Genomic DNA, 13,814 nt, shown 5'->3' with positions numbered 1-13,814 from the left:
AAATCTGAAATCTGGTAAAGGGGTTGGGGGACCAGGTACTCATGTTTACTAGAAGCTGACACTAACTGGATTCATAAACTACCGTGTCACAAGCAGAGTGCAATGGTAACCGATTCTCTGTAGTTGTTTGAAAATATATAATGCACATAAAATATTTTAATTAGCCCACAGTGGGTACTTTTTTTTATTGGGGTGACATTTGAAATGTGCAGTCAATTCATTTTTATTAAAAATGTTAGACATTCTTAATGATCTGGCAGAAAAACCTTAGCAGCCAAGTTTTTACATGATTTCCCATAGGAAATCATGTTAAAATATAACTCTTGCAGGGTGCTGGAATGATGGCACACACACATGGTATAGTTGATTTAACACTTGAGGAATAAGCCTTTTATAATACTAAAATGACAGCATTTATAGTTCACATTAGGGAACCACACTTGTTGAAATGAGTTTATAAAGAGGTATGAAATTTATTACTTGCAGTTTAGAAAATACCATGTTGGGGAGGCAATTTTATTTATTTTTTTTTTAAAGCAACATGGACTTTTCCAAAAATTTATTTTGAAGTGAAACCATCTGAACAGCAAACACTCTGTTCATCTGCTGAGGTTTTAGGCATTAACAGCTGTAACAGTGAGCATGTTTCTCAACTTAAATACAGAACTACACAATTTGTTCTCAACATCTGATAAACATTAAACCTTGTGTTGGAGACATGAGGCTAAAATGCAGAACTTAATAAAGGCACCAAAAGGGGTTGCACTGTTAATATTGATCAGAAAGAAATCCGTAACCCTGCAGAACATGGTGCATTAGTTACGACACTTCCAGGGAAGAAGATGCTGCTTCTACAGTTTATAGCAAAGTTGAAATGTAAAACAAGGCTGTGTTCTCAATCTGCTGTATAAATCCGAGCTGCGATGTCATCCAGGAGCCAGTCTACACCTGTCAGGAGGTTCTCTCCAGTCATTGCACTGCAGCCAACTATACACCAGTGATGGGTCTTAATCTCATCCAGAGCTAGCACCTGTCAAAACAATAAGAGATTGCTTTTCAGGAGATTTTTCCTTTACTCCAAAATGTAATTCAAGTCATGGAATATTTGACAGACATTTAAAATACCTTGTATTCAAAAACATGGCTGTTTATTTTGCTAAATGCCAGCAAGCAATGAAATTGCACATTGAATTGATACTGCATAACTGAAACAAATGCACGTGACCCTGTACCACTGAAAATGGAAGAACAGCTAAGGTAGATGAATGACAAAGTTGTGCAGTGAGCAGTTTCAGTCCACAGCACTTCAGTTTAGCATTCTCTCACTTGTAGTACACACAATTCAGCCAATATGAATCCCTTCATCTATGCAATTAATTAACTTAGACCAGATGTGTCCAATCTTATCTGCAAACGGCCGATGTGGGTGCAGGTTTTCATTCTAATCAAACAGGAGCCGCATCTGATTCCACCTGTTTAATGAGTTGATCTCGGCTTTCATGAGACTCAGGTGTGACTCGGTTTGGCTGGAATGAAAACCTGCACTCACACCAGCCCTTTCCGGATAAGACTGGACAACACTGACTTAGGCCAGACTAACCTGAATATGAATTACTGCAATTCTATTTAAATAAATAAATAATAAAATAAATACTGACCTCTCTGATGGCATCCTTAGACAAAGCACCAGGTAAATCCTGTTTGTTGGCAAACACTAGGAGAGTGGCTCCTGCTAGTCTCTGTAAAAAGAAATGAATACATTTACATTTCTGGCATTTGGCACAGGCCCTTATCCAGAGCGACTTACAACTTCTCTCACATTATACAACTGATCAATTGAGGGTTAAGGGCCTTGCTCAGGGGCCCAGCAGTGTCAGATTGGTGGAGCTGGGATTTCAGCTCACAACCTTCTGCTCAGTTGCCCAATACCTTAAACACTAGTGTAGAGAATAGAAGTTGAACAAGTAGACAACAGTGGCTACCGTCAAAAACTATTTACGTTAAATAGAAGTGGGTTCATTTTCTCACCTCCTCCAGTAAAAGTGCACTGAGTTCCTTCCTACAGTCCTCCAGTCTCAGTCTGTCTGCACTGTCCACCACCCACACCAGTCCATCTGTGCTCTCAAAATAATTCCTCCAGTACGACCGCAGTGACTTCTGACCCCCCACGTCCCAGATGTTTAACTTGAACCTATTTTCATGTGGGGAATAAAACAAAACATTAAGCAGATAAATAAAGGTAAATGGTATAACATGGATGCATTATGAACAAATCCATACTGGAACACATTATATACACTGACTGAGCACTTTATTAGAAACCCCTGTACATCTACATTCATGTAAATATCTAATCAGCCAATCGTGTGGCAGCAGTGCATGGAATGAAATCATGCAGATGGGCTGAAGTATTTCTGTAACTGCTGAGTCTCGGGTTTACTCAGACTGATGCAATGTCTATAACGTACAATTGCGGTGAGCAGAAAAGCATCTCAGATAGTAAAGTCAGAACTTGGCATGAATACATAGACCCAACGTGCCTTGTGTCAACAGTCCAGGCTGGTGGAGGTGTAATGGTGTGGGGAATGTTCCTGTCAATCATCACTTAAATGCCACAGCTTATATGAGTATTATGGCTGATCATGTGCATCTCTTCCTAGCCACAATTGACCATCTTCTAAAAGCTACTTCCAGCATGATAATGCACCATATACAAAGCAAAAGTCACCTCAAAGTGGTTTCATGAACACGACAATAGGTTCAGTGTTGTTCCCAGTCACAGGATCTGAATCCAGTAGAACACCTTTGAAATGTGGCAGATCTGGGATTTGGGCTGTGGTAAATCTGCAGGAATTGTGGGATGTAATCATGGATCAATCAAGATGGAGCAGAATCCAAAAATGTATGTGGAATTCATGCCATGAAGATTTGAGGCTGTTTTGAGAGCAAAAAGAGACACAACCTAGTATTTGCATAGTGTTCCTTATGAAGTGCTCAGTGTATTTTTCTCTCTCTCACTAATTTTCCAGTGACATTCATATTAATGAGACATCCAGTGTAGAGGTAGTGAAGACAGCAAATGCTGGACTCCAGGAAGCAGTATATCTACATAATGCTGTTACAACAGGGACTCGACTTGACTTGTTAGCAATCTACAACGTGACAACCATGGTGCGGCAGACAGCGGTATTACCATGACAGTTGAAGCTTTGGAACCTTATCTGTTTATGCAGAGTGTACAGATGAGGAGGGTAGATAGTGAATAGCTTAAAGAAATGCTGCAGTGTATTTAGGGGGTAATGACACGAATGCTAAATCCCTAAAACTGACAATGCTTTCAGCAGCAATGTGGATACAAAACCATTAACCACCATGAAAACAGACCAAATGTGTTGAAAAAAATTGAAAGTAAAAAAGTCAGCTCTGATCTTTATTAAAACTGAAATCTTTAAATGTTGTTAAAGATTCATTAATCTTCAGTTAGCACTTCATACTTGTCAGGGATATGGTGAACCCAGAGTCTATTCTAGGAACACTGGGTTTAAGGCAGGGACACACCGTTGATGGGATTCCAGTCCAAGCACACATTCACACCTAGAGGAAATTTAGCATAACCAATCCACCTACTGGCATGTTCTTATGTACATGGGCTGAACCTGTGAAACATCACACAGACAGTAACCTACCAGTGCTGCTGAAGACAAGATATAACATGCAAATTGATCAGGTTGTAAACAAGGAACAGGTTTTTGCATTTAAAAAATGTTATGATTAGTTGTTTTGGCAGAATTATTACAGTAGGTCTGTATGGGTTTTGTTACATGCAACTTGGACTGTGTAAATTGAGATATTTGATTCATTGAATGTATTAAATTTAGCGTTTCTGTTGATATTGTTTCATACACCGATCAGGCATAACATTATGAGCAGTGAGAGGTGAGGTTAATAACACTGAGTATCTCCTCATCATGGCACCTGTTAGTGGGTGGGATATATTAGGCAGCAAGTGAACATTTTGTCCTCAAAGTTGATGTGTTAGAAGCAGGAAAAATGGACAAGTGTAAGGATTTGAGCGAGTTTGACAAGGACCAGATTGTGATGGCTAGACGACTGGATCAGAGCATCTCCAAAACTGCAGCTCTTATGGAGTGTTCCCGGTCTGCAGTGGTCAGTATCTATTAAAAGTGGTCCAAGGAAGGAACAGTGGTGAACCGGCGACAGGGTCATGGGTGGCCAGTGCACATTGATGCATGTGGGGAGTGAAGGCTGACCCGTGTGATCCGATCCAGCAGACGAGCTACTGTTGCTCAAATTGCTGAAGAAGTTAATGCTGGTTCTGATAGAAAGGTGTCAGAATACACAGTGCAGGACGGGTCAGGGCCAGGGTTTTGGCAGCAAAAGGGGGAACAACACAATATTAGGCAGGTGGTCATAATCTTATGTCTGGTCGGTGTAGTTTCTTTTTCTGTCTATTTATGCGCCCATTGTATTCTATGTCTAACAGCTGTACCTTTTTGCATTCGTTAACAGTACAGTAAATAAATATCACCAATTCTGATTTTATAAACATTATTTAAATGGAAAATATAACCCAGTGCCTACTTTTTATAGACAGTAAGCATTTGCACTTTAAGGACAACTGGTCTACATTGTGATTTTACTACAAATTAAAATATATGGATGGTTTGACTTCTAGTTAAATCTAGGGCTCAGTTTACAGAAATTCACAAGATTTCAAATGAATCACACACATTTACAGTAAACTGGATTCATTTCATTGGTGTCATATTAACAAAACACCACTGCAAATAATTGGATTCAGGTGTTGTTTTTCAGGGTTTGGACTTGGCCCCTTAGTTCCAGTGAAAGGAACTCTTAATGATTCAGCATACCAAGACATTCTGGACAATTTCATGCTCCCAACTTTGTGGGAACAGTTTGGGGATGACCCCTTCCTGTTCCAACATGACTGCACACCAGTGTACAAAGCAAGGTCCATAAAGACACGGATGAGGGAGTTTGGTGTGGAGGAACTTAACTGGGCAAAGTCCTGACCTCAACCTAACAGAACACTTTTGGGATGAATTAGAGCGGAGACTGTGAGCCAGACCTTCTCGTCTAACATCAGTGCCTGACCTCACAAATGCGCTTCTAGAGGAACGGTCAAAAACACACTCCTAAACCTTGTGGAAAGCTAGAAGAGTTGAAGCTGTTATATCTGAAAAGGGCAGGACAACTCTATATTACATTCATGAGCATGTAAAGGCATGAAATTGTCCAAAATGTCTTGGTATGCTGAAGCATTAAGAGTTCCTTTCACTGGAACTAAGGGGCTAATGGAGGGGTGTCCGAAAACTTTTGGCAATATAGTGTATTTACAAAGAGCTTCTATACACTTAAAGTTGACACTTACCCTCTGTGCTCTAGTGTCTTTATGTTGAATCCTAACGTAGGAGAAATGGTGCTGACATCTTCTCCATTAAATTTCTTCAGTATGGTGGTTTTTCCTGCATTGTCCAGGCCACTGGTCCAGGATTCAATGGTCAAGGAATCAGAAGGCGTTTCAACTTAACAGGGCTTTCAGCTATAGAGCGTAAATATTCTGTAAAATGAAGCTCAAGTCAAAAACAAAAAGCACATATACTACACACAGCATAAATGAGTCAATACACCTTATACGCCATCCATGGGAAATAAGGACACGTGAGTCTGAGCTCTGTGTAGATTATAAAGGATACAGCATCAGTAGGCGCATCTCTCGCTCCTTATGTTTTAACTTTTTTAGTATCGTCAGTAAACCCATTATGAAGCTCTAACCCTGTCTCACAAAGCAAAATGAGAAAATCAGTCACTTTATCTCTACACTGATACAGATATCTTTTCGAGTATACAAGATGCACCGTACCGCTTTCTTCAAACCCGGAAGTGTTGCTGCTGTTGCTGTTGCTTGCAACATCCTTAGATATTATTGGTCACACGAACCACCGCAAAAAAATACCTATTGGTCGTCTACTGTAGGTTTTGCCCATCTCTCAAATGGACCAATCACTTTGAGCCTTCAGGGCGTGACTGTAGACAGGATTGGTCAAATGTACTGTCAATCACAGAAACACTTCCATACTGTCACAGCATGTTCAGCCTGCTGACTCAACACCGCCACCTACTGGGGCTCAGAGCTTCAGTCAGCTTCAACAGCTGCACACAGTCTGGGTTCTTCATGTCATCCGAAATTACATAGGAATTATCTATCTATCTATCTATCTATCTATCTATCTATCTATCTATCTATCTATCTATCTATCTATCTATCTATCTGTCTGTCTGTCTGTCTGTCTGTCTGTCTGTCTGCCTGTCTATCTATACAGCTAATAATTAATTTTATTCCAGTTTTATTCTATTCTATATTATTTTACTTTTAAATTTCATTTTGACTTTTTTTTTTAATTGTACACCTGTACATTTTTAGGGCTTTCACCAAATCACCTGATCTAACTCAGCTAAATAACAGCCCATGCTAAGTGGATGTGTTAGAACAGGGAAAACTCTACACTGTGTTAAACAGGAAATGTCACAGGACCAGAGTGACCTCAGACAGAGATAACTGGGGAAAACCTCAAAAATAAATAAATACTGCACACGTTTGGTGTTTTCTCTGCTTCTGATACACCAGCTGAGCCCTTCCTGAGCTGAAGTAGGCATGTTAGAGGGAAACGCTAAAAATGTGCCAGGAAGGGGGTATTCCAGGACGAGGGTCAGGAATCTGTGCCATATAGTACTGACCACATAACGTGATCTGAAGCATGCAGAAAGTCCCACAAATGAATCGACCTTTTGTAAATCCCATCGCAGTGGTGCCTCCTTCTGAATTCTTGGAAATGGAAGCTTTTTAATACAGGACCCTTGAGGGCCATGGGTAATCAGTCCCACTCTTACCCAAGCATTGACGTCTCTGAACAGGCAAAGTGCCAAGAACAGCAGGAATGTTCAGAAATGCGGCAACTCCATAAATATAGTGCTCTGGCAGAAGAACACTTTTTGAAAGTGTTTTGGGTTGTGATCAGTGTATTCCTTGTCAAGATCAGTGATGTTCAAGACAGAACCGGTGTTACCAACAATGGTAAGTAGCTTAGGCTGCTCGAGAAATTGCTAGATGATGCCATGATCTAATCCGTGTGTTAAATTGTGACATAACTATCTTCCGATAATTCTGTTGGGGGGTCTCAGCTTTTACTGCTTTGGTGGAGGCACTCATACTGTATTTTCAACATGTCGCAGTGCTGTGTCCCATGTTATCTCACCTGAACAGCCTTTTATTACCACTATTAATTTATAGCACACCTTAAAGATAAGCTTTTACAAACTCACTAAAGTGTTAACTAAGGTATCATAAGAGATACATCACTGGTCTGTGCTGACTGGACACTCGCAGGTTCTCACTGACTGACCCTCAATGCACCCCTTTTACTGAAAACAATTTCTCACCCCAAAACTTACACCCTAACACACAAACTCACACCCTAACACTTATAAATGACATTGATTACTTTACGATACTTCTGTAAACACTTAAGGGATGGCAGATTGTTATATGCCAACTAGCCTCTAATTGTGAACTAACTTCACAATCTATCCCTCCAGTATGGCTTTTTCATCTTCGTTTACGTCCAAAGTCACAGCAGTCTTGTATTTTTCAAATTATTGACAAAAAAAAGAATCTGGCACATCATCTTTAGAGGTTATGTTTTGAGATGGACAAGGAGGTAGTTTAACAAGCACATTAGCATATTCATGGCATCATGGTTTCGTGTTTACTTTCTACCAAGTTTCAGTGCTTTACAGATGTTTGCTTCCCCCTACTCTGTTCTGGCATACTGTAATTTATTTAGGTTAGGTTTACATACATCAATCATGCATAACATTATGACCAATTGCCTAATATTGTGTTGGTTCCCCTTTTGCTGCCAAAACAGCCCTGACCCGTCATGCACTGTGTATTCTGACACCTTTCTATCAGAACCAGCATTAACTTCTTCAGCAGTTTGAGCAACAGTAGCTCGTCTGTTGGATCGGATCACACGGGTCAGCCTTCACTCCCCACGTACATCAGTGAGCCTTGGACGCCCATGACCCTGTTGTCAGTTCACCACTGGTCCTTCCTTGGTCCACTTTTGATAGATACTGACCACTGCAGACCGGGAACACCCCACAAGAGCTGCAGTTTTGGAGATGCTCTGATCCAGTCGTCTAGCCATCACAATTTGGTCCTTGTCAAACTCGCTCAAATCCTTAAGCTTGTCCATTTTTCCTGCTTCTAACACATCAACTTTGAGGACTAAATGTTCACTTGCTGCCTAATATATCCCACCCACTAACAGGTGCCATGATGAGGAGATACTCAGTGTTTTTCACTTCACCTCTCACTGCTCATAAAGTATGAAAGCATAATGTTGTCGTCTGACAAAATCACCATGTAACCTTTTCAGTACTTCCATCTGTCGTCTAAAGATCTTCTTCTTCTTCTTTCGGCTGCTCCCTGGATAAAAGTCCAAAAAGTCGCTAGATTTGTCAACAACAAGTCGACAAAAGGGGCTCTAAAAATCGCTAAAAGCTGGCACAAATCGTTAAAAGTGATGCCTAGGCTTTATTCCATAAGCAATTTACTATCATCAAAAAATCTTGGCTAAGTATAGGATCTGTACTACTCGTAAGCTTATGAATAAAAATGGCGGATTACAGAATTGTTGTGGTTAGAGAGTACAACAGTAAATGTGAATAGTGAATAATTAGCAGGTAAAGTAAGGAAAGTGAGTAATGCCTCTTCGGGAGCTTGCTACACAAGCGTCATCATCATCATCATCATTATCGTCATCGTCACCATCCCATCAGAAGCCTACCCCTATTGGATCAACGCCAAATTTCCATTTTCACGGTAATTTCATCATCACCGAAAACTAAAATTACCGCCTTGCCCTGAGAACCCAGACCATGAGTCATGATCTATAGACTGTTAAACGGTGCAAAATTTTCTGCCATGTGTATTCACTGATTCAGGCAAGACAACTGTTTATAATCAGTAGGGATTTTCCCGGTTCGGGACCAGGAATGGACACAGATGTTATGGTGATGCAAAAAAGTAAAATGAGTCAGTCCTTCCGGTCTCGGTGTGAATGATCGGAGACCTGATGAATTCAGACTATTCAGTGTTACATGTATATAAATATCTGTGTAGTGTGGGGGTCAGATATGGAAGTGGACAGCATAGAGTGTTAAAAGAAGACATACAGGGTAGAAACACTCGGAGTGAGCTGACTTTATTTAAACACTAGGTTTAGTCTCCTCTCACCCCCACCAGTGCCTGGAGTTTACAGTAAACCACCGCGTCGAACCTCCACTCCAGCTGCACTATTTTCCCCTGGACAGACAGTGGACCAAGACTGTAGTCTATAATGTATTGGGTAAAAAACGAACATATCTGCACAGACAAAGTGAAGAATATATACCGTGTACGATCATTTATACAAGTCATGACGTTGTCCATCTCCATGTAGTTTTCTCATATGCTACACGTTCGGGTTCAAGTTAGTTATGCAGGAAATAAAGGACACTCTCTCTCTCTGTGTGATGAGATAGGTTTGGAATGGAAACGTGGTTATGGAGTAGCAAAGATGTCAGGTACCGTCATTACAGCTGTAAATGCACACGTCACGCGCCTCGCACCTCTGGAGGTATAAGCGATATATAGCGACTAGGACCGGTTCAGTGTTGTACCGAGTTTGTTCAGAGTCTATGGTGAGATTTATTTGTCTTGTGACTGGATTCCTGTCGTGATGAAGTGAATAGGGTTATGTGTGTGGGTGGAAAATGAAGCCTGTGGGCTGTGTGTGTATGTGTGTGTGTGTGTGTGAATGAGCACATCAGAGCGGGAAGGCTGAAGTGTACGGGAAGAGTGTCCTGGCGCAATGTGTCCCGACTTCCGCTCTCCACCTCCGCGAACGCGCCCGTTTCAAATAATGTGAAAGTGAAAGAGGCGCTGCACTTCAGAGAGGCAGTATAAAATAAACCAGGACAGAGATCAACAGCAGTTTAGCTTTGTCAGGCCAATATCCTTCCGCTGTGTTGCATCAGTTAAAGCCCACTCACCTTCTTAGAAAGACAAGCACGTTCGTATTTAAAGGGGTTCAGCAGACGGGAGCTTCATTTCTCTTCACTGGGCTGAAGAGCATGGAACCGTCCTTTCAATAGAGTCGTGTTTTTAAAAGCCAGGACACGAAGAAACCCTTCTTTCGAGATGCCATTTTTTGCGCTCATGGAAAAGGTAGACGAAGAAACAAGCTCCTTCTCTGGAAGTGATTCCCAAAGTCCACAGAACTGGGTAAAAGCTCTATTACATGCATGAATGATTAGAGTATTCATTTTACGCATAATGGGAATGTGTAATAATACTATCAATAATAACCCTTTTTCTCCTCCTACTACAAATAATATAGCATGTGTTAATTTAATTTTATTATATATATATATATATATATATATATATATATATATATATATATATATATAATTAATACATGCTGAACCTGAATAAGGACATGTGTCTCATAATAATATGTGTTATAATAATATGTGTCATAATGAGGACAAGTGTGTAATAATAATAATATATATATATATATTACAAATGTTATTTTAAATAAAATTTAAATTTTTTTTTAAATTTTAATAAAATTTTATTTATTTTTATTAAAAATTATTATTATTAGGTCTATCATGCGTTAAGTTGCTTGCTGTGGTACTGTGTTCAGGGCAGAGATCAGCCGGAGGAGAGGGTTTGTCAGCGCCGACAGCGGAACAGGGATGCAGCTCGGAAGAGTCGCAAAAAGCAGACAGAGAGAGCAGATGTGCTCCATGAGGTCAGTACATCTTCTCATGCATGATTGTTTGACCTTATCCTGCTACCTTATTAATATTACCATATATATATTACATATATTATATATACATATATTCATCGCCCATGTCTGTCCAGCATCTTCATAACGCACATGTTGTTGCCCAACAAACGCCATTTAAGCCATGATCATTTACTAGAAAGGGTTCAAGGTTACTTGAAGGATCTGAACCCTTTGAACTCTTCAACTTCAACTTTGACTTGCTTGTCCTATTAGAAAATGCCCCACTAAAGGTTTTTAAAAATTTAAGGGATCTAAAATATTCTCACGCATTCTAAAGAGCATAAAGTACATTTATTTGACCAGGAAAAATGAAGTTCTTTTAAGTATGTGGTTTCATATTATACTATTAAACTATATATTATTCAGTGTATTTGTACACAGGAGTGAGGTTACTGTACAGTATACTTTACAGTATAACTTGCAAAAAAATTGTTTTTACTTGGAAAACATTTAAAAACCTCTTTACTTTTATAGTGTGTGTGTGTGTGTGTGTGTGTGTGTGTGTGTTTGTATGTGTGGGTGTGTGTGAGATAAAATGTGCCTGCCCAGGCAGGCATTTCTTGGAAACACAGTCTGTTAACAGAACAATTATGGTAACTGTAGGTCAGATTCCTTAGACCCTGTGTCACTTGAGTCTTATTCAAGCGTATGTAGTATTACTACAATGGTTACTTGTAAACCCTTTTGAGAAACTTAATGTATATATTTTTTATCTTTAATGCTTAATTTAATTATCATTCTCATGCTTTAGCAATATATTTCAACACTAACTCTGTTTCACTTTCACTTTCCCTTATGAAGTTGAACAAACTTTGGACTTTCCCTTGTGCTTGACCTCGCTATTATGCCTCATTATCTTTGCAGTGGTGTTAACCTCCAGACAAAAGGTGTACTTTATGCATACAAAAACCCATACTATGGGTTTATATTAATCCCTCATGCTTGGGGAAGTTTCGAAATTGGTCTGTCAGAGTGGATTTCAGGACCGATTTAAGAAATGAAGAAACTCTCAGTCGTGGATGAATGCTTGAGAAATTATTTTTAATAGTGTGGATTAAAGGCAGACAATAAAGTGTGTTATTAATTATAACAAAAATATAATTACAGAGTTTAATTACAAAATTACTGCATTGTGGCCATAACCTATATTATTTATAACAAAATACATGAATAACTATGAAAACATACAGAATTCATGCATATTCCACACTGAAATATACATATTGCATAATTAAATATACATTCATTGGCCACTTTTATAGGGACACCTTCTTATTCAGGAAATGATACAGTCACTGTGAGTGCAGTTTATAACATGGTGAAGATACACGTCAAGAATTTCTGTTAATGTACATGTCATACATCAGAATGAGGAAAAATTTGATCTCAGTGACTCACTGTGTGCCAGACAGGCTAGTTTAGCTATTTTAGAAACGGTTGGACAGAAACATCACCTATTCTCTGTCCAGTTTAGGTGTGCCTATACCCACTGTAGCCTCAGTATATAGATTTATGTTCTTGGCTGTCAGGACTGGAGCCTTTTACTTTTCTATAAAAAGTTGTTATATAAGTTATTATTGCCTTTGTGTCAGTTCAAAGCAGTCCATTCTGTCTGTTGTCCTCTGACCTCTCTCATTAGGAAGGTGTTTCTGCCCACAGAACTGCTGTTCACTTGTTTTTTACTCCGTTCTGAGTAAACTCTAAAGTTATTTAAAAAATCCCAGATCAGCAGTTTCTGAAATGTTTAAACTGCACCAACAACCATGCCACAGTTAGACCACATTTCCTTATTTGATGTGAACATTAATTGTAGCTCTTGACTTGTTGAACATGATTTTATATGTTTTCACCACATGATTAGCTGACTAGATTAGTGCCTCAATGAGAAGGGGTCTAATTAAAGTAGGAACCATATAAGAAACCTTATTATGTTTCTATTAAAGTGTCTGGTGAGTGTATGTAAAAGTTTTCTAAAGATACAAGAAGGTGTTTTTTTTGAACACATTAGAACTCATTAGTCTTGCTTTTCTCAACAGGAAATGCAGACTTTGGAGCGGTCCAATGCTGCCTTACTGAAAGAGATTTCTGAACTGGAGAAAGAAAAGCAGCACTACACTACAGCCTTAAAAGAACATGAACCCCAGTGTACACTATCATGCTGGTCTGGACCTTCCATAACAGACATGTCTACCTCAAACTTTCTCCAAACCTTTAATAACCCAAAGCCTGAGGAAGAGCCCATTTTTCCAACACATGATCCAGCTGCACCGGACGAATCGCTTGCTGACCTCCTGGATAAGGCTGACTGGATACCATGGGACTTTGACATAAGATTACCACCATTTTGAAAAAAAAAATGTTGGAGGTGAAATCTGAAAACAAACAAAAATGTAGCTTCTTCCTCCTACCACCTCTATCCAGCTTTAACATGCTCTAGTGCAGGGTTGTCCAATCTTATCCACAAAGTGCTGCTGTTTTCATTCCAATCAAGCAGAAGACACACCTGATTCCACCTGTTTAATCAACTGGTCTTGGCTTTCAATAGACTCAGGTGTGGCTGCTGCGTGGTTGGAATGAAAACCTGCACACACACTTTTGGGGATAAGATTGGACACCCCTGTTCTAGTGGGTGCTAGTCTTTAGAAGTCTGTGAGATTTAACATTGTACTAAGCTTTATTTTTATTCAAATTTATTTTTATATTTCACAAATACAGTCTATTATTCAGTGTAGAGTGTAGTGACCTAAACGAAAAATGTGTACACCTAAATGATTTTAATGATGTTGCCTACAAACCATTTGCTGCTCATTTGTAAAATGTGTATATATGTGTATATTTACATTCTGATATATATATATATAT

The 13,814-nt window shown here is 39.3% G+C and overlaps 2 protein-coding genes across 3 annotated transcripts; one reads left to right on the top strand and one right to left on the bottom strand.

The window, feature by feature from the left end:
- Positions 1-152: 152 nt before the first annotated feature.
- arl2 (ADP-ribosylation factor-like 2) lies at positions 153-5,977 on the bottom strand. Of its 2 annotated transcripts, XM_058395142.1 has the most exons (6): positions 5,906-5,977; positions 5,739-5,818; positions 5,414-5,524; positions 2,029-2,191; positions 1,659-1,739; positions 153-1,030 (listed from the first exon to the last, which is right to left on the bottom strand). In XM_058395142.1, exons 2-6 carry the CDS (start codon positions 5,801-5,803, stop codon positions 896-898), a joined length of 555 nt encoding a protein of 184 aa, XP_058251125.1. In that variant the 5' UTR covers positions 5,804-5,818; positions 5,906-5,977; the 3' UTR covers positions 153-895. The 2 variants fall into 2 exon arrangements, with proteins under 2 accessions (XP_058251125.1, XP_058251124.1); XM_058395141.1 differs by lacking the exon at positions 5,906-5,977 and having other exon boundaries at positions 5,739-5,899.
- A 3,512-nt stretch (positions 5,978-9,489) lies between these two features.
- On the top strand, positions 9,490-13,735 carry batf2 (basic leucine zipper ATF-like transcription factor 2). Its single transcript, XM_058395143.1, has 3 exons — positions 9,490-10,372; positions 10,803-10,910; positions 12,989-13,735. Exons 1-3 carry the CDS (start codon positions 10,289-10,291, stop codon positions 13,298-13,300), a joined length of 504 nt encoding a protein of 167 aa, XP_058251126.1. The 5' UTR covers positions 9,490-10,288; the 3' UTR covers positions 13,301-13,735.
- The last annotated feature ends 79 nt before the right edge of the window (positions 13,736-13,814 follow it).

Source organism: Hemibagrus wyckioides, linkage group LG07 (assembly GCF_019097595.1).
Source record: "Hemibagrus wyckioides isolate EC202008001 linkage group LG07, SWU_Hwy_1.0, whole genome shotgun sequence".
NCBI classification, from domain to species: domain Eukaryota; kingdom Metazoa; phylum Chordata; class Actinopteri; order Siluriformes; family Bagridae; genus Hemibagrus; species Hemibagrus wyckioides.
Note: the sequence above shows the minus strand (reverse complement) of the source record. Positions and strands in the feature narration are given on the sequence as shown.